This window comes from Ochotona princeps, chromosome 2, assembly GCF_030435755.1.
Source record: "Ochotona princeps isolate mOchPri1 chromosome 2, mOchPri1.hap1, whole genome shotgun sequence".
In the NCBI taxonomy this organism is placed as follows: domain Eukaryota; kingdom Metazoa; phylum Chordata; class Mammalia; order Lagomorpha; family Ochotonidae; genus Ochotona; species Ochotona princeps.
This window is the reverse complement of record NC_080833.1, coordinates 62639320-62661310: the sequence shown is the minus strand read 5'-3', so window position 1 is coordinate 62661310 and position 21991 is coordinate 62639320. Positions and strand designations below refer to the sequence as shown.

Genomic DNA, 21991 nt, shown 5'->3' with positions numbered 1-21991 from the left:
ACACCATTTTCAGGTTTTATTTTTGTTTTTTGTTTTGTTTTGTTTTGTTTTTACCAACAGTGATGTAGTGTAGGACCAGACTGCATTTGGTGGTTATGCCCTTCAGCTTCTCTAGTTAGCACAGCACCCGATTCCTCTGTCATTGATCTGGTGCCGTGAAGAATATCTCAATTTCTGAATTTGTGGTTCCTTTGAAGGAGTGTCATGGTGCATTTTGGAACATAATACATTCTGTGGGGTTCTATATTATACCTGTTGCATCATAGAAGAAACATAGCATCTGGTTGGTCCACCTTTATTGATGCTGAGCTTGTAAATGCAAGTAGGATCCTGCATCTTTTTAATAATAGCCTAGGCTGACAAATTAGGAATACTACCCCCACATTAATTTCCAAGCTATTTTCATTCATTTATTTTTCCTCTTCTACCCCCAACTCCAAAAAATCCTAATCCTCTTAAACTCCACAAGCCAGAAAGACCAAAGGGAGTAAAATGTGGTAAAAGGCACAGCAATAAAACTAGAAAGTAGAAGTCTCCTGACTCCTTGTTTGAAACTTCATCTGTGTTTACTGCATCAAATATGACTAGGCAAGATACAAATTCAGGATCTTATCTCTCTCCAGATTTCACTTTCCCAGCAACTATTACTGTCATAGTAATTTGACTTTGGGGTATTTCCAGGGCACAAGACAATTTGGGAAATATGTGAGTGTTCTAACAGCTTTTGAAAAGGTTGAAGCTTATATAAAAAGTTAGCTCAGTAATCCTGTAAATTGATTACATAGAAAAAAATGAACTTTGACTGTTTATTCGTTTTGCAGTATATGAGAAGGAATAAAAACCAATATAGTTGTGTGATATCAGCCTGGAAGACAGGAGATTAGCACATTTGTCCTGCTTCATTGGTTTTTTGTTTTGTTTTGTTTTGTTTTAACACATGACACTGGACAACCTTAGTCAAATACTTTCAACATTCTGAGTCTGTTATTTCATCTGTGATGGAGGGTTAATGACCCTGTATATGGTTCTTGGGAGGGTTTTAACAGATGCAAAGCACACCCTTTATAGTGACTAACTGCTACTACCTTTCCCATTATCACCTGCTAGGGCTGAAATAACTGATACACTCCCTTCTGTGCTTTTGATCTCAGATTCTGGTTGGGTCTGCAGTGCTGTTTGGAGTTTGTTAGTCTGGGATGGCTGTGGACTATAGATGTAAGGGGGCTTGAGGAAGAGGCTTACCACGATTATTATACGAGATAGTGTTCTCTTAGAAGTGTATGATACAAAAACTGTTGTTAATGTGATTTTTTATATGATCACGTGTTGTTTTTAATGTGATTAATTTTTATAGCATGTTTGAAATCAAATGTAAGCTCAGTGGTTTATGGCCCATGAGCAGGAATGAAGCCATTAGCAGAGGATTTGGAGATTTTGTCTTGCCCCTCAGAAACCAAGACTTATACTTACATGTTGTTCTAATAAACTTGTGAAGGAGGAGGGCCATTTCTCTAGCATTGTTATTGATTTATTTATTTTTTCTTTTTTATATTACCCATTTTGATTTTTTATTCTATTTTAAACATTGTTTTCATAGTTGAAAGTGATGCGTGCCCATGTGGGTCTCTGATTAGGGTGGGGTATGAAGGAAGGTGAGTAAGACAAATGTTTCAATTCTTTTTTTCTTCTTGTATCTTCAGGGAGGGTAGGAGAGGAGTCTATTTTTTTGCCGTCAAACTCATCCACACCCAGGGCTAGAGAGATGGTCATTTCTTGATGCCTTAGAGATCCCAATGTGGGTAAGAGGGTTCCAAGGGTGTTACTTGAGTTGTTTAGATAGTACTGAGACATTGTTGGTTGCATTGCATAAGGGGGAGAGAAAATCTTTCAAGATATATTGACTGACCAAGTTCACCTTAGTGAATCCACAGGACCAGGAATATGTTGCAAACTTGGCCAGGAGATTAGTCCAACCTGTTCTGCTTTCCATCCCCTGACAAGGCTCTAAGAGTCTTGTGCTGGCCTAGATGAGCTGGATGTTATGTCTTCCATAGATATCTGGGCATGCTGACCACTGCACAGGTGTCAGGAACTGAGGAGACCCAGTCCTTACACTCCAAGGTCACTACAAGGTCAGACCACGTATCTTGTGATTTTCCCTGTGACTGAGGTTTGAGTCCAGCAATTTAGTTGGAGAGTTCCCCAAGAAACCTTGCCAGGGGTGACCTCAGACTTGACTCTTACGTGTGCCAGATAGTACAGGGTCAGGTTCTGTCCAGTCAGCACATATACTGGTAGATGTAGCTTAGTCAGTTTCACCCCCAGCCCCATCTCTAATGTGAACTGATGGATGTTATGGCCTAGCCCAGCCCACCACAGACCTGGTCTTCACAGATACCAATGGGTGCTGTGACCTAGTCAGGTGATCCCAAATAACCCCCACCAGGCCTACCCAGCTCCAGTTTTTGCATGTGCTGACATGTGTTGCAACCTAGCCTGCTCTGTCCCACTTCTCATCAGGCTATCATGAGCACTCATGGATGCTGGCAGCTTAGCTCGGCCAGTCCTGCCTGAGACCCACCCTACACACACTCTGATGGGTGCTGCCATCTTGCCCAACCAGGTGCACCAACCCTGACTCCTTGTTCACCCATGGGAGTTCTAGCTTAGCAAAGGAGTGCCACATTTTCCCTACCAGGCATGCTCCCAGTCCTGAATCCTGCAGCAGTCAGGGGTTACTATGGTCTAGCCTGACAAAATTCACACCCAGTCCTGACATTTGCCAGTGGATACTGAAACCTAGCTTCACTGACCTGCACCCATTCTAGCTTTCATGTGCACCAATAGATGCAGCCACTTAGCCTAGCCTGGACTGCCCCTAGACTGGCTCATCCCAGTCCCAGCAATCACACGTCTCAGTGGAAGCAGCAGGCAAACAATAAGAGTCCACCAAAAGAAACAATAGAGTCCACCAAAGTTCCCCTACTAGGGCTGCTCCCAGCCCCAGATCTTGCATGTGTCAGCAGGTACTATGACTCAGTCTGAAGTAACCCACCACCAGTCTCAGCATTCACCAACAGGTGGCACAGCCTGGTTCAACCTGGCCCACCTCCAGTCCCAAATCTCCCCAGCAGGTGCAGCAGCCTACTCTAGCCTGGGTCACCCCTAGCCCCCATGTAAACTGGCTGCTTTTGTGGCACAACCCTGTCTGGCCTGCTCCTGTCTCTCAGTTGTGCCATTGTGTGCTGTGGACAGCCTGGCCTGTCCCCAAACCTGGCCCATCCATATGCTCATGAGTGGTATAGCCCAGCCCAACCTGGCCTGACCTTACACTCACCAGTGGGAGCTACAGCTTACCAAGACAGTCCCCCAGAGTTCTCCTACTAGGGCTCTCCCCATTCCCACCTCCAGATCTTGCACATGCTGGTGGGTGCTTCAACCCAGCCTGGCACGGCCCATCCACAGTCTCAGCTCTCTCTGGCATGTATTGCATCTGGGCCAGCCAGGTGTGGTGCATACCCTATCCTAGCTCTAGTTCATGCCAGCATGTGCTGTGGTGTGGCCCAGCCTGGCCTGTCCTAGACCAGACCCACAAAATTGCTGAGGAGTGCTGCAATCCTGCCTTGCCTAACTTGCCTCCAGCCCCAGCTATTGTGCTCCCCTGCAGGAGTTGTGGCCAATAGGGAAGTTCCCCAAATTCTTCCACCGGATTCAGGATCTTATTTTTTTAAGATTTATTTATTTTTATTGCAAAGTCAGATATACAGAGGGGAGGAACGACAGAGAGGAAGATCTTCCATATGAAGATTCACTCCTCAAGTAGCCACAATGGCTGGAGCCAAGCTGATCCCACACGGGTGCAGGGTTCCAAGGCTTTGGGCTATCCTCAGCTGCTTTCCTAGGCCACAAGCAGAGAGCTAGATGGGAAGCAATGGCACTGGGATTAGAACTGGTGCCCATATAGAATCCCAGCATGCAAGATGACAACTTTAGCTGCTAGGCTATAGCATCAGGCCCCATGCCCAGGATCTTATGTGTGTTGGTGAATGCTGCAGCCTTACTTAGTATGGTCTGTCCTTTGTCCCAGCACTTGCATATGCCAGCGAGTGCTGTAGCCTGACCCTGTGCTGCTTCTTCCCAGTCCTGGTTCCTACAAGTGTTACTTAGATGGGTTCCTGCCAGGTAGCTCTATGGTCCAGTCTGGCTAGGCCCATCACCATGTCTAGCTCTCATGTGAATTGCAGATGCTATAGTCTCGCAGAGGCAATCCCACAATTCCCCTGCAGAATCTGCCCCCAGATCTAGTTCTGTTACTGTGGTAGGTGCTGCGGCCCATCCTGATGTGATCCACTCTCTGCTTCAACACTCATGGATGGGTACTACGGCTTAGCCTAGCCAGACATGCCCCTTAGTCCCAACTTTTGTATATACCAGTGGATAGTGAGTGGTGCTATTTAACCCAGCACAGGTCTCCCTCATGGTGGGTGCCTTGGCCTGACCCAGGTATGCCCTCTGGTTTTCCCTCTCTAAACCGCACTGTCTCAGCTCGCTTGCCTACCTTGTATGCGATGGCCTGGTCTGTGGTAGACTCCAGAAATCATTCTTCCTCTGTCAAACATGCTCTCAGCTGCTCCCACTCCAACATGTCCTCATATCCCATTCCCTGGGCAATTGGCAGCCCTCCCACATCCTCAAACCTTGGGGCTGGGGTGGCATATCCTGGCCTGATATTCCTCACCATCTCCACATATCTTTTAAAAAATAAAAACAAAAGTAGAATAGAATAGGCAACTATGCTGGCACACTGGTATAATTAACACAAATTTGGCATTAACCAGGCCCATAATGTCCTCCAGGTACTGGCTGCTTCTCTTTCAGCTGTATAACACTTGTCCAGGTACAAGGCAGTCAGCTATAGCTGGGGTTATTTGGCTTTTCAGGAAGTCTGAAAGCTGTTTGTTCCTAATAATGAGTGTTGTCCTGATAAATGTAGACCAACAAGTGTTTTAAGGGGTGTGTGTGTGTGTGTGTGTGTGTGTGTGTGTGTGTGTGTGTAAGATCATTCCCTGAAAACTTTGTGAATGACTTTTAGTTTTGTGATCAGCCACGCAGACTGTAATTTGACTTCCCAGATCCTCCATTTATTAGCAATGTGAAGACTCATATTGTCTTTGGAAACTTAACTTTTTTTAAAGATTATTGATTATTCCTAATGGCTTCACATTGAATTTTAAAGGTTTTTATTTGGAACTGATGTTGTGGCCAGGTGGAGGAGCCTAGCAGCTAAAGTCCTTGCTTTGCACACGCTGGCATCCGAAATAGGTGGAGTCACACTTGCCCCACTTCGCATCTAGCTGCCTGCTTGTGGCCTGAGAAAGCAGTCAAGGACAGTCCAAAGCCTTGGGACCCTGCACACATGTGGGAGACCTGGAAGAAGCTCCTGGGTTTGGATTGGTGCGGCTCCAGCCGTTGCGGCTGCTTGGGGAGTCAATCGCTGAATGGAAGATCTTTCTCTCTGTCTCTCCTCTCTGTATATCTGACTTTCCAATAAAATAAATGAATTTTTATATATCAAAAGGAAGTTATATTATGGCACATTGGACTAAGCCACTGCTTGTGACACCAGTGTCTTATATGAATTACAATTTGAATCCTGGTAGCTCCATTCTGATTACCTTCTAATGCACCTGAGAAAGCAGATGAAAATATAGTCCAGTTACATGGGCCCCGGCTACCCACCTGAGAGACCCAGATGGGTGCCAGTAACTAGATCTGGGTCTCTCACAAAGGTCTCAATCCTTTAGCAGAGATCTCAATCCTTTAACCATCACTTACTGCTTCAAGAGTCACCATTAGTAGGAAGCTGGATTGGAAGCAAGCCAGGACTTTAGGGATGCCATTTCCCAGGTGACAGATATCACTGTGTCAGACACCCACCCTAGAGAACTGACTATTCTAATAACGCATTGGTTGTTTTGGTTATTAAATAAGAATATGTAGATAAATCCTGTCACTTATTGTGCTAAACAATGTGTTTGAAAATTAGTTAATATTTTAACATTATCTTTCCCAAGGGAATAGTTTACAAAAATTCACTTTCTCTGGAATCTTTTTCCCTACCTTCTCACTGGCTTTTGCTGTTGTTTAAATTGATGAGAAGCAGCATACCAAGACCAATTGCTGTGGTTTCTGTCCATTGGACATGGAATGGGGATTCTTTTCAGTAGCTCTAATGATTGTATTGGCAATTCTGATAAAGCACCCAAAACAAGGTGTTCAGAGAGTGTTAATGTTTCTGTTTATTATAAGTGAAAGCTGAAATCTTAGTATGCCGTCATTGTTCATTACGTATTATGGTACTTGCTTCCATGTCCCCAAAACCATAATTTAAACCTTACAGATTGACTTGATTACAGCCATAACTAGCACATGGAGGCTTTTATTAAACCTAAAGGCCCCATGTGATCTGCTAAATATTGGAATCATGAATTTGAATTACATCTCTTTTTTTTTCATAATCTAAATTACTATTCTGCATGTGTTAAAGGTATTTAATATATAGTAAGGTTTTTTTAACCAGTATATCTTCTAGGGGTCCAACAGAAGGTGAAAATACACAAGGTATTTCATTGCTTGGTAACAGATTTTTGGGTCTATACAATATTACCTTTATTGTACTAAATGAAAGCTCACAGATTTATTTCCCTACACCAAACCTCTTATTTTCAACAACTCCATGCAACTTTTAAAACTATATCTAGCTAAGATTAAATTCTCATTGTCAGTAGCTTTAGGTATCAAATACAGCTGTACCCAGCTGCACCCAAGTATTTGTGGGTTTTGTGTAAGTAAATTCAATTAGCCAATCAAAAATGTTTCATCATTCCTGATATGTGCTATGTAATTGGGCACCAGTGATTACTTCTGTGCTGCAGACACTTTCCTCACCTTTATTTCCCAAGCAGTACAATTTAACAACTAATTACATAGAATTTACATTGTTTCATTTGTTCTAAGTAATCTAGAGATAATTTAATGTTCATAGGAAGACGTTCACAAGTTATGTGTAAATGCTACACTATTTTATGCAAGAGACTTAAGAATGCGTGAATTTAATATCTATAAGGATTGTAGAATTAGTCCTCCATGGGACAACTGTATTTGTCCAGCTAACCCACTGACCCTAAGTTATAGTGTAAAATGTAAGGAGTAGCCGGTTGCTAGACAGGGAGAGATGAGTAGATATCCAGAACCATTGGTCACTCTAAATAAAGGTGTGTTGCCTTTGTGCTTTCTCCTAGAAGAGCCACCAGATAGTGTCTCTGAGGAACAGGACTTTGGTAAGTCACGGCCTCAGTGCTAAGAGCTATATCAGTTTCTTCGTGATAGGATGGCCATTAAGAAATACTATGATTCTTTTCAGAACCTAGGAACATTTTGACTGATAAAGAATAATTGCATACTGATGGCTTTTTTACTTCACCTTCCAGAAAGGCTTTCCTTCTTTTGGAGTTGTGAGAACATGCCCCTACCCGCTCAGGAGAGCACCAAGTGCCCTCTGATGCTCTACTGCCCCAGATCAGCACACACATCTTATTTTCTGCCTATACTTCCAACTCAGCTTGTGACTTTGTCACATGTAAGTTTGTTCAAATCTCTCTTTGCAATAAAGAGTCCATTGTCAGGGTTTCATGCCACTTTGAATATTCTATCCCTGGCATCTTTGTTTTGTAGTCATTAGCTCTCTCCATCAATTCCATACAGTTGCATCTATAGACAAACTGTGGACAACCCCTGGGAATGAGAAATGCAGAATCTTGAGACATGCCCCACATGCACTGAGTCACAATCTACATTTTCCCCAAGATTTTCAGATGATTCATGTGCAAATGACAGAAATATTGGCTTCAATAATTTCCTTCCCATGTGTGCTCTCATTGCCTCTGAGATACATAAATAAGTATGCTTATGCTGTGACCTCCAACATTACTTGGATCAGATATTCTCAATGAAAAAGATAGCAAGTATGTTATTAAAATGTTAAAAATATGAGGTTAATGATTTTGGAAATATGTCAACTATGATCCCCATAATGAAGTTAACTAGCCTGATCCAATCTTTCCATCACATATAGTCAGCAAATTATTTTATGTCTCAGAAGTATATACAATTATTTGTCAGTTGAAAATAAATTTATTTTGAGAAAACTATCATATATGTATTTTTCTGCTTCTGTGCACAAAACACTTTTATTGACTCATGTAATTTATTGTTGCCAACTTAGATTGTGTTTTTGTTTTTACACTTTGGTAGCATTTTGCAGTTTCAAAATTGCTTTCTATAGATTTTGTTGCCTGATTGCATATGATTCTGTAAAGTCCAAAGGTAGGTGATAAGATCTCATGTAGAGGCCATTTTGTAAACTTCAATTTGTAATTTTCTAATCCTAGAGACTGAGATATAGGGGTGAGAGACATCAACAATTGTGTTTTCCCTACCTTAGAAAAAAAATGAAAGCCAAGTCTTTCTGTGGCATCAGAAGACAGTGATTCAACCATTGTACTTCAAAATGCAGAATGAATTAAAATAAGGTTTTGTCCTCAGTATGCTGTAAATTGAAATTTCATCTATAACCTTGTCTTCTCAATTAAGATAATTAGACCTACCATAAAATACTCATCTTTATAACAAGATTTATGAGATAAATGCACCAAAGAAATTATGAAATTGCCTAAAGAGGTAAGCACCACTGAGTGTTGCTCTGCTTGAGTGAACAGGACTTACTGGGGGAAAAGTGCAATTTAAACATTGCCCTGCAATCTTGCACAACTGACATTCTGTTAGGGAAGCTATAATGTGGACACTCATTATTAAGTCTTGGCCTAGAAAGAACTTTTGATTTTGTGTTCACTGAAATTGCATCTGTATTGAGTGTAGAGTCAAGGGAAATGTTTACAAGTTCTGAATGTTATATTCAGAAGTTATAGGATGACTGAGGTGATATTGCACTTGGTAATTGCCAAGGCTACTATGTATACACAAACGAGAAAGAAGAAATGATTTTTCCACCAAATTTTCTGTCAATAATAATATAGGAATTTCAGCTAGCATAAATTTTCTTTTCACAGTTTTTCTAGAAGTTTTCCTTCCAATATCAATTTTTGCAATTTTCAAAATTAAGAATTATAATATTCTTTAGCCCTCTGAAGATATTCCTCAACTCAAGGAAAAATGCTTTATTTTTTTATGTTTGTACACTAATAATTTTATTTTGTCATGATAATTCTTATGTAATGTAATTTTCATGTGAATCAAATTGTTTTTCTGTTAAATATCTCCAGTGTCAAATCCCAGGCCTAAAACATTCCCCTATAATTTTTTTTTCTGGAGGAATGATTTTTTTTAATTAATTACATTTCATTTTGTGAGACAGTTTCATAGGCTCTGGGATTCCCTCAATCTCTCCCCAAACCCTCCCTCCATGGTAGACTCCTCCACCTTGTTGCAGTATTACAGTTCAAATTCAGTCAAGATTCTTCCATTGCAAGCATATACCAAGCATAGAGTCCAGCATCTTATTGTCCAGATACATTCAATGGTTTCTTGGGGAGACCATCTCTGGTCTGAAGGCAGAGCTGGCAGAATATCATCCCCTCCAATGAAAAGCCACAACATAACATCAACAACAATTTACAACAGTATGGAGTTAATTGACATGGTATTGAGTAACCAATATGTTAGAAAATGCAAGTTCTTAACCACATCCTGTGACTACTTCATTGACATTCCAATTTTAGTTTATATGCAACCAGCTTCTATACACCTTAAAATGGCTATAGGATACTATTCAGCTGTCTTGTGTCTATTTTCATTTTTATATTTAGCAGTTTATAGTGTTGAAGCTGAACTTGGCAGATTTTAGGATAGTCTAAACTGGCTTATAAATCTAACAAGGCATTTGTCAACAGTTGAGGTGCAGAACAGTTTTAGGAGTGGTGTGCAGAGAAATTCTCAATGCCTTAGTGAGGAGTAACTAATCTTGTGTCCTACCTGGTAAGGTATATGTGAGTTCAAGCTGACCATTTTCTATCTGGTTCTAAGCTTTCCTTGTTGTTCTCTATCTGTCTAATTTTTGTGTGTTTGTGTGTGTGTGTTGGGGTGGGGGGCTCCGGAGCGACCCTGATGGTCATTGCAAGAGAGGGTGGGGATCCAAAGTTGGAAGTAAGTAAGGACCAGAGAAAGTTCCCCCTCCCGCGTCCCAAAGGGAGTTTACTGTTCTTCTGTTTCTGCGGACTGCTCAGGGCTCCTGGTTGTCGTTCCGATGACCTTGGCATCTGTGGGGAAGGATTTGGACTTCTTCTCTCCCAGATGGTAGATCCAAAAGCGGGTGGATGACCTCAGAGTTCTTGGCCTCTGAAGGCACTCCAATTCCGCTTGGTCTCCTTGGCCGTTGGGATGTAGTCCTTGGTGCCCATACTGAATGGTCCTTGGTGAGGATCCGGGAGTCTCCAGGATTGGGATACAAGCCTCCTCCTGTCCACCTGTTCCACTCTGGGGTTCACCCTGCTCTGTGCATTTGACCTCCTGTTAAGAGGTTATCAGGATCACTCTTGATTCCCCCTGTATGTCTATTGTTGTGCTAATGTCTAATGCTGATTCTAGTCTGTTACCTGTAAGTTACCTGTGATATTCTTGATAGGTTATAATTAACATCTTCCTCACACATTCTAAGGAGGTGGAAGGTTTCTCTGTTCTCCCACCCCAGTACTGAATTCATAGGTTCTTAACAAACCCAAATGGCAAATAAACATATGAAAAAATGCTCAAGTTCCCTGGCAATAAGGAAAATCCAAATTAAAGCATCAATGAGGTACCACCTAATGCCAGTAAGACTGGCCCACATGAATAAAAGCATCAACAACACTTGTTGGCGAGGTTGCGGGGAAAAGGGAACCCTACTCCACTGCTGGTGGGGCTGCAGGCTGGTACAGCCTCTCTGGAAATCAGTATGGAGAACATTCATACAACTCAAAATCAACATACCGTATGATCCAGCAATAGCACTCCTAGGAATATATCCAGAACACTTGTTTTATGAGAAACCAACATGCACTCCTATGTTCACAGCAGCACAATCAGTAATTGCAAAAACGTGGAAGCAGCCAAAATGCCCATCAACAGAGGATTGGATAAGAAAGCTATGGTTCATCTACTCCATGGAATACTACTCAGCTATTAAAAAAAAAACAAAGTGCAGTTCTTTGTGGCCAAATGTGTCAAACTGGAAACCATAATGTTAAGGGAAATGAGCCAATCCCAAAAGGTTAAATACCACATGTTTGCCTTAATTTAAGATGATATGATGTTATGTATAACAAGTTATGTTATATATGTTATATGTTGTGTATAAACTAAAATTGAAATGTCAATGAGGTGGTCACAGAAGGTGGTTAAGAACTCGCATTTATTTTAAACATATTGGTTACTCATTACTATGTCAATTAATACCATAATGATGTAAATTTTTGCTGATGGTATGTTGGAGCTTTTAATTGATCGGGATGATACTCTGCTGGCTGTGTCTTCAAATCAGAGAGAGTATACCTAAGAAGCCGTTGAACTTGACTGGACAATAAGATGCTGGACTCTATGTTTGGTATACGCTTGCAACGAGGGAATCTCAACTGAACTTGAGCTGTGGTTATGCAACAAGGTGGAGGAATCCACTATGGGGGGAGGGCTTTGGGGAGGGGTGGGGAGAATCCCAGTACCTATGAAACTGTGTCACATAATACAATGTAATTAATGAATAAAAAAATCAAAGAAATTAAAAGGAAAAGATTAAAAGAAAAAAAAGCCAAAAAGTATATTAGGTTTTACAGTTCTTTGATGTAGATCATAAGCAGTCTGACTCCCATTGATTTTTGGTTCATTAATTACATCACAATATCTTATTGCATGTGATACAGGCTGTTTGAGGTTGAAATAATATCACAGTTTATAGGTACTATTTTCCAGATTGACATAATTTCATCTTAAATTAAGGCAAACATGTGGTATCTAACCTTTTGCATTCCCCTATAATTTAATTACTCTTTATTTTTCCACTTTCAGATGTCATTGTTAGCTAAAGTTGTAACAATCAAAGATTATTATTAAATAGTTTGACTCCAATTAAAATTCTAGAAAGCCTGGAGAAATCCTATGGAGAATAAATGCAATTTTAGAGAAAAAGATGTATTTCTTCTTTAGGAAAAAGCACGTGTAAAGTTGACTTCTGACTCACAATCCTAAATGGGGAATTACATTTGTTCCACCCTTCCCATCCGTGCCTCATTCATCTTGTCATCTCTTTAGCTTACCACATGGCCATTCTGATTCCATTATCAAAGCTACTCCATTGTCTGATATCAGCTTGGTTTTTTGATCCTGCAAAAAACAACATGTGTGAATTCTGATTGAGTACATCTTGCATGTATGTATGTAAGTATGTCTCCCATGCTGCTGTGTTCCAGGAATTTCATTACCTTTGCTCTCTCTACAGTCACTTGTAATCATCTCTGTAGTTCACCTTTTCCTAGTCTCTCTCTAGAATGAAAATAGTCTGGATAACCTTCATCCTATGGCCTTGGCAAATGTTGGTTATAAAAGCTAAGTAGTATTCAACCTCTCTCGCCCAGATTGCTTTCTAAATGACTATTTCTCGGCATATCCTCCGTTACTGAGTATTTATGAAGGACGATACTACTGTAATAATATTGGGGAAATCAGTGAGGGAAGAGGTTTTGGGGAGGAGGGGAGGAGAAACCCCAGAACCTATGGAAGCATATTGTAAAATAATAATAACAATAATAAAATATAGTAAAAAATGTAGCTGGAAAAGGCCATGCTAGTTAAACTACAAATGGAATTGACTATTGAAAACTAGAATAAAGATCACCATTGTTACACAATAGCAAAGAATCTGACTATTTTATCATTTCTTTGAGACTTCAAAGAAATCCAAATTTAAAAATGCTAGACTGGTTAATTTTGTGGAAGAGATTTTGAGACCACAAAGCATCAAGCTGCAGCAAGGGTGTTATTGGATGCTGTTATTTAGTTTTAAAACGAGAAACAGTACTGAAACCATCAGAACAGAAGAATCTGGAGGAATAAAGAAAAAGCATATTTAGGATAAGAGAAATTTCTTCGTAAAATAATTAGCAAGAGTAATTAGGTAGCCTAAGCCCTGTGCTAATCATGAAGACAAGGAGAAGGCCGTAAGGAATTCTCAGAAATCTTCAAAGTCACTCCTCCTCTCAGAGTCCCAGGAGGCTTGCATCAGTAGAATTACTCATTAAACTCCAAGGCACTTTTGGAGAGCTCACACTGGACCTCTTTGAATTTTGCTTCCCTGAATTCAGACAGCAAAGCATTCCAAGCCTGCTATAGCTGTGCTTAAAACAGACCTAGGCACAGTCATAATAACCTTTATTGAGTGGAGATAATTTCTTTACATGTGTAGTTTTTTTTAAAAATCATGAATAGTTAAATTATTTTATTAAATTTTTGCCTAATGAAATGATCAATCACATTTATCAATCATTCTGCTGATGTGATGTTATGTTTACTAATTTTCATATGTTGAACTATTCTTATGATAAATCCCACTTAGTCAAGGTGAATGACCTTTTTGATGTTTTATTAGAATGTTTGCTTTGCATTTTGTTCAGAATTCTGGCATCTATGTTCATTGGAGATATTACTGTGTAGTTTTTTTTGTTGTTATGTCCTTATCTGGGCTTTGTTTCAAAATGGTGCTGGCCTAGTAGAATGAATTTGGAAGGCTCTACTTCCTTTCAAACTAGGGAACAATTTGAGAACTGTTGCTAGTTCTATCGTGAAAATTTGAAAAATATGACATTGGACCCATCTGCTCCTGGGATTTTGTTTGGCGTTTTCTTATTGCTAAATCAGCCTAATTTCTTGCTATTCATTCATTCAAGTTTACATCTCGTAATTCAATTTTCATAATACATATACATGTATAAATAAATGTGTGCATTTGTTCTATGTTTCCAATTTTTTGGCGTATAGATGTTAATAATAGTACCTGTTTATATATTTCATTTCTTGATATGAGATGTAATCCATCCTTTTTCACTGCTGATTTCATTTTTGAACCATTTCTTTTTCTTAGTTAATTCTAAGTGCAGCTGAAGATTTGAATTTTAGCATTTCAGAAAACCAGTTCTTTATGCTTTTTATTTATTTTTTCCTCTATATCACTTCTCCTGTAATTTTTATTATTTCTTTCCTTCAAGTAACTTTACATTTGCTTTGTTCTTATTTTTCTACATCCTTAAGATGTATTATTTGCTTCTTTATTTGATATTTTTCAGTTTTTCATGTAGGCACTTAACTCCCGTTATTGGTGTTAGTGCTATTTTTGGTTTTGGTATGCTGTGCTTTTATTTTCATTAGTTTCAGGGAGTTTTTGTTTTATTTTCATTTGTTCAATAATCCATTGCTCATTCAGCAACATATCTTCTGGTTTCTACATATTTGTATAATTTCAAAATTTTTACATGATTTCTGATCTTATTCCACTGTGGTCAGAAAACATAGATGAAATGATTTGTGATCTAATTTATGATCCATTCTCTAGAATATTCTGTTGTGCTGGTGAAAAAATAGAAGTATACTCTATGGTTGTAGGACAGAGGATTGTGTAAAATTCTGATAGGTTCATTTGTCTATAGTGTAGCTCAACTGTGTGTTGAGTTTTGCTTGTCTGCCTGTGGAGAGAAGAGTATTGAAATCCACACTATTATATTGTAACTCCCTCTAGATTTAGTGGTTTGTTTTATAACGTTGGGTAGACTAGCATTTAGAACATATACCTTTACAATCATTGTATATTTTTGTTAAATTAATTGATTCTTTGATCTTTACATGGTAATCATCTTTATTTTTTCTACAGTTTTTAGTATAACATCTATTTCATCCTATCTAGATAAAACTACTCTTGCTTATTTTTGCCGTCCATTTGGATGGAATATCTTTTTCTATCCTTTTGTTCTCAGTCCATGTGTACCTTCAGTGGTGAAGTGAGTTTCTTATAGACAGTGTGTTGCTTGATTTTGTTTTTTCAAACCATTCAGCAAGTTTGCGTATTTTAACTAGGGAATTTCAATCATTTACATTGAGAGCTTTTAATGATAAATAATGGCTTAGTTATTTCTGTTTTTTTTCTTTAAAATTTCTTCTGCTTATTTTCTTCTGTTTAGTGGGGTTTATACTTTTAAATATTTTCATGGTGGGGATGTGTTTCTTTTTTTCATAAATGATCTTGCTTTTTGATTTTTCTGTGTTCCTTCCCTGGTATTTATGAGCCAGGAAACTCAGTTGTTTTCATCTCTTTTATAGGTTCTCTTTTATTTGATTGAAGGATTTTTTTTCTGAAAACTTGTCTTCTGGTGTCAACTTTGGAAGGCTGCTTTGATTTTTAGTTGCAGTTGCATTTAGTGTTGTCTCGTTATGCTTTCTTTTGCTGTACTGGATAATAGCAATGGATGGACATGTTGAAGGCATTCCTAGTACCCAATAATATTTCTTGGATCTCTGGCACACTCAGCTGCTATTCATGCAAGGGGCACAAACCGTAGGACCAGCTGTGGTGCTGAAATGGAGAGACTTTCAGACCTGTGACCTACCCGTACCAAGCCTGATGCCACAGGCGTGGCTAGAATGAGTCGACAATGCAGACTCCTGACTATTCTCCATGTGAGTGCTGTCAAAGCAGTAACGGTACTGTGAGAAGACCAAGTGCTTTCACAGCCCTGAGCAGAAGTGGGCAAGCTAGATTGGTGTCACAAAGAATCCTGGTTGGGAGTCCTGATATATGTGGGTCTCAGAAGTAATGAGCCCAGGTGACAGAGAAAGTGGAGACTTAGGGAGAGGTGGCCAAGGCAGAGGAGGTCTTGGAGGTAGGATCCCATGATGTTCTTCACCTCCTTTCACTTGTACTGTAGAGTGTTGCATAAGTTATGGTGGTGGGGTACAGATGCCCTGCTAGACCTTTCTGGATTTGTAAGTCTTAGGTCCTTTCAGCTGGTGTAGTGGATGTCTGTGGTGCTCCAGTGGGACTTTCATCCCTCAGTACAATGTGGATTTTCACACCCTCTTCTCAAGATGGTACCCTACTGGGGCCAGCATTGTAGAGCAATGATAAGCTCTTACTTACATTGCAGATATCCATAGCCATATCATAGTGCCAGTCACCATTCTGGATGCTCTGCTTCTTATCCAAGTTTTGCTAATTCACCTGGGAAGGAGGCAGAAATGACCAAAATACTTGAGCCCTTGTCACAGATGTGGGAGATCAGAACAGAGTTCTAGCTCATAGCTTTGGTTTCACCTAACCATTGGCTATTGTGGCCACTTGGGGAGTGAACTAATAGATGGAAGGTCTTTCTTTCTGTTTCTCTACTTTTCAAATAAAGACATAAATAAATCTTAAAATATAATAGAGAAGAGATGTCACACTGCCACAGCCTAAATTTTAGTGACTGTGGGAGATATGAGTTTCTTTTCTGAATCAAAATGACTAACTGTGAGATGCCAAACAGCTTCCTTGACTGGCTTGCTAGTCTGCAGCCTGTCAATACTTCCTGCAACTGAGATTGCCACTAAGGTATTTGTGTAAGGGAGCTCTGCTGAGGCTCTCACATTTACTCTCTTGCATGCAGTGAGGATTACCCCAATCACCAGGGGTGGATGAAATGATGGATATGGGGTACAAAGTTTCTGTTAGAAGAAATGTATTTTTGAGATGTATTTCACAGTAGGTGATTGTATTAATAATAATGCATATATACTCACCTATGGCAGAATAGCTAAGAGTAAATTTAAAATGTTCCATGTCAATTCCATAATGTTACAAATTGCTGTTAATGTTATATTGGGACTCTTAATTGACTGGGATGATATTCTACCAGCTCTAACTTTGGACCAGAAATGGTCTCCCCAAGAAACTGTTCAATCCATCTGGACAATAAGTAGCTGGACTCTATGTTTGGTATATGTTTGCAAGGAAAGAATCTTGATTGAATTTGAACTGTAATACTGCATCAAGGTGGAGGAATCCACCAGGGGGGAGGGGCGTGGGGAGGGGTGGGGGGATTCCCAGAGCCTATGAAACTGTCACATAATGCATAATAATTAATAAAAAAAAGTAAAAAAAAAACTATAAGAAAAAAAATGTTTCACCATAAATGGGTGAGGTGCTAGACATATCAATCAGCTTGATTTAATCATTTCATATTATATAAATATAAAACATGACATTATACCTCATTAAGACCCACAATTAATATATATCCATTTAAAATAATATTATTTTAATTGCAAATTCAGTTATAGAAAATGTTGTGGGGATATAAAGTGCTGTAGCTAGTAATGCTTTCTAACATTCTTCAAATTTACTTATTTATTTATTTATTTATCTTTATTAATTACATTGCATTATGTGACACAGTTTTATAGGTACTGGGATTCCCCCCACCCTTCCCAAACCCTCCCCCCATAGTGGATTCCCCCACCTTGTTGCATAACCACAGTTCAAGTTCAGTTGAGATTCTTTCATTGCAAGCATGTACCAAGCATAGAGTCCAGCATCTTATTGTCCAGATAAGTTCAACGGCTTGTTGGGGAGACCTTCTCTGGTTTGAAGGTAGAGCCGGCAGAGTATCATCCTGATCAGTTAAAAGTCCCAGCATATATTTATTAATAAAATGTATCTTGTATTTCTACCCCAAGAAAGAATTAATAGTTATATCACATAATATTTGTGTTAATTACATAATTTTGATAATATTTTTACATTGTATGTATATATCAAATGATCCTACTGTATACTTTAAATATATAAAATTTATTTACCAAATATACCTTAAGCAATCTAGGAAAATTTAAAGATAATAAAAATGCAATGCAAATTTGAGTTTTCATCTAATATAAATATTAAACTGAGTCTTAAATATAGCAATACAAAATACAATTTTAGCACAATAGTAGCTAAGGGTCATTTAAATATGCTAAATATGGCATGAGCATTTATTAAACTTCTGTGTTTCATGATAGCTTTCACACTGCTTCACATATTCGCTATGCCCTATTTAAGAGAGAGTGCAAGGACCTAGTATGTTTAGGTTAAGAGTTTGAGTTGGTTGGCCCACTGACTGATCATTTGAGTTTCTAAGCTCTTCTAGGTGCTTTAACTCAGCTGTTCTATCAGTGTCTGGGAATGGGCTGTCACTTGAGTTATCTCCAACCATCCTAAAGCATCAGCTAAACACAGATATTCTGAACCTCCCGTAGAGCTACTCTGAACAATGTAGTGAGAGTCCACTCAGAAGCTTTCCCATGACCACAGAACAGTCAGGGAAAGCCATGGCTAAAACGCAAACAGCTAATTGTGATTCTACTAATGGTCCTTGCATATATTCTCTGAAGGTAAAAACTACATTGTAAAATACCCGTTTCTAGCATGTGTTTGTATTTTAATTCATAATTTAAGTCATTGTGAAAAATACTGGTGAGATAATGGTATTTTAATTTGTATGCCTTTGTGGTGACTATACTTCACAGGAAGAATCTTTGGGGACATGTTGAGATTAGGGGCAGGCTTTTGTCTAAGCAGTCAAAATGCTGCTTGAAATGCTCATATCCCATTTCATAGTGCCTGGGTTGTAGACTACTCTGCATTCAATTTCAGCTCCCTAATGATGTGCACCCTGGCAGATAGTGGTGATGGTTCAAGCACTTTGATTCCTGCCTACCACCCACTTGGAAGACTTGGATAAGATCCCTGCTGCTGTCTGCTGTGTGGCCCAGATTTGGCCTTTGTGGCCTTTGTATAGAGACCCAGCAGATTAAATTTCTCTCTCTCTCTCTATTTCTCTTTCACTATCACTCTGCCTTTCAAATAAATAAATCTTAATAAGTAAATAAATAAGAAGTGTTGGTAATAGGTTCCAGATTGCCCTGTATGGTTTCTCCCTTATGAATTCCAAAGATGGGGCACTACACATCCTTAACTGCCACAGCAGCAGGAGATGACTGTTGACAGTATCATCCTGTCTATGAGGTCATCATAATTCTCTCCTGGCAGAAAGCAAGTTGGAAATTTGACTGGCTAGCAGTCTTCTTAAGTTGAAAGCAGAGCACTTGTTCAATCAATTTTGAGAAGCATTGTGGTCACTTGTTGCATGAGCAACATTATGGAAAGCGTAACTGGCATCACTATGTGTTGGAGAGGGCATAAACACTAGCAGCACAAATAGCTTTAAAAACAATCTGTGGGAGACATTCCATTGTTTGCTAATAACAGATAGTTAACCAGCATCTATTATAAAGAAAAGCCAAACTTCTGCCTTTCTGCAGTCTATCTTCCGGTACAGATGACAAAAACTAAATGAAAATTGTATGGTGACAAATATATACCCTCCAAAAAGTACTGTATTGTCAGTGTCTCTTAACCAAGACTGTATGAGCCTGAGGAGTGTCACCATCCAGTGGCTGACTTCCTGGCCAGACGCAACACTGACATGCCATACTTTGTCATAATTTTGTTTTCTCAGTTATCCTGGAAGTAGAGGTACCTGTGTGGCACAGATTGTAATAGTCTGCCTATAGTTTTACACTGGGTCATGATGCACTATGGACAGGAGTAACACACTAAGCTATGTTATCGTTCCTGCACTCCAAGCCTAGTAAAGGAATATTTTTCTAAAAATTGTGATTTTTCACCTTCTGGGATTGTGGCAAGTCAGAATTGATAAGCAGTTTAATTTTGTCACATCAATAATCTGTGGATGATGTAAGGAACGGGCAGATGTTATCATAGCTACCAGCTGCTTTATGCACTTGTGATAAATCAACAATTCATGCGGTTTTTTCCTTAGCAATTTTTATTCTTAAGCATTATGAGATTTTTTACTCCACTTTAACATTAAAGACAAATTTGCCTTCACTTCAAAAGTTATTTTTGTATTTCTCTATCTGTAGACTATCATTTCTCAAACTTTATTAATTTGTTATGCTTTGGCCTGAACTCAGCAAATAAAAGGCAAGGTTAAAATCACTTATTTTCTACCAAGAGTGAGTAAATATGTTGTTCATTTTCCACCTCTGATTGTGAAATTGTTCTTGTATTTTTTTAGGAAGTAGGGGAGAGAGTTTGATAAAATACTTAAGTGCATAACCTATGAAACCAGAATAAAGTAAGAGTTGCTCCAATGTGATTAGAGTATGTCATGGGTTTTTCTTGTGCTTCATACTGAGCAATAAAAACACATATTGCTAGACAGAGAAATGAAAAACACAACCTGATAACTTTCAAACTCAATTCAGGTTCTTTTTTACTTCCAGACTCTCTTTTTAAATCAGTATTGATTCAAATTTTGTTTATCCTAAGATGTATAGTTATCTAATACTTCATGGCTGTCTTACAGCACAAATTCACTACTTTGTCACAGTAGTCAAGAAAAAGCATCTTTTCTAAAATGCATTTCCAGTGACCCCTAAATGTACATCCTTCAGCTTTCTCTATAAAATCAGTCTGTTAAAAAGCAGCCCAAGTACGCTCCATATGCTCTCTCCTGCTTGCTCAATGGGGTAGTTATTTCTTCTAGACATTACTTCTAAGATGACTGAAGCATTTATGATCTGTGTTCATACAAAGAAAATTATTTCAAACAATGATACAAACCATTTAGAAACCATCCTGTGATGAGAGAAATCTTTCTTAAAACAGGAAATTTGACAGCCCTGATGTAATTTGGGTGATTTACCATCCTTAAGGGTTAGGCAGTTACTCAGCCTGGAAGAACAGCTGCCATCATAAGGTCATGATGTACTATATTGTTTGCCTTGAAAACACTGCTGAGGAGTCTCATCTGCATTAATATTCAGCTTACTGGTCCTGATGTGGAGTCACATTGCTGTCTGAGCTGAGATTCTGGAATGTGCGTCGTTTTCTGCATGAGGTATTGTCATCACTGGATGATGACACATGGTGCCTGTGCCCCTTCCTTCACCCCACCGAATGTATTCCACTGTAACGCTCTGGAATTGCCTCATACTGTCTTCCTGCTGTAGCCCCATTTGAGCACCTACCATCTCATGTCTGAAATATGACAGCAATCTCATTGCAGGTCCCTTGGCTTTAGCTTTTTAAAATTTCCTCTGCATCTGCCAAATACAGAAACACTTGGCAATTGTGGTGCTTTCTCAGAAGACATAGGCTTTATAAGCCAACCTCAACTCCTGACATTGTGCTTAATTTCTTTTTTTTTTTAAGATTTATTTATTTTTATTACAAAGTCAGGTATACAGAGAGGAGGAGAGACAGAGAAGAAGATCTTCATCCACTGATTCACTCCCCAAGTAAGCGCAACAGCCAGGGTTGTGCCGATCCGAAGCCAGGATCCAGGAACCTCTTCCAGGTCTCCCACGTGGGTGCAGGGTCCCAAGGTTTTGGGCCATCCTCGACTGCTTTCCCAGGCCACAAGCAGGGAGCTGGATGGGAAGTGGAGCTGCTGGGAATTAGAACCGGCGCCCATATGGGATCCCGGGGCATTCAAGGCGAGGACTTTAGCTGCTAGGCCACGGCGCTGGGCCCAGTGCTTAATTTCTTCACTGCTGTCTTGTCTCTCCCACAGGCATAGCTGTTGTTATAGCTGTCATGTGCTTTTGTCTAATTTTCACATGTAATACATTCTTTCCTCTAAGCATACTTAAAGTTACTTTTCTCTAAAAATATTCTATAAATATCACATCTAGTTTGGTGATTGAAATCTTTCTGGAATTACTGTTGTCACTGATAGCCAAGATGCCACTCAACAGTTGTGGTTGTATTGATTTTATATTGATCTATTTTAGTCATGTGATTTGGTACCAAATTTTCATTCCACAACCTGAGCTAATGGAAACTTAGCCTCCTTTG

General features: G+C 39.3%; 1 protein-coding gene across 9 annotated transcripts in view; it reads left to right on the top strand.

Annotated features, from left to right (window-relative positions):
- Positions 1-21991, top strand: part of SLC44A5 (solute carrier family 44 member 5) — a 369267-nt gene that overhangs the window by 234744 nt on the left and 112532 nt on the right. For 5 of the 9 annotated variants that reach the window (XM_058658145.1, XM_058658136.1, XM_058658166.1 and 2 more), the window contains one exon: positions 7302-7340. The exons of 2 other annotated variants lie outside the window; for them this stretch is intronic. In XM_058658145.1, coding sequence (XP_058514128.1) covers positions 7302-7340 — 39 coding nt within the window. The remainder of the gene's footprint in view (positions 1-7301; positions 7341-21991) is intronic. 2 more of the 9 variants (XM_058658152.1, XM_058658133.1) reach the window with 1 other exon arrangement.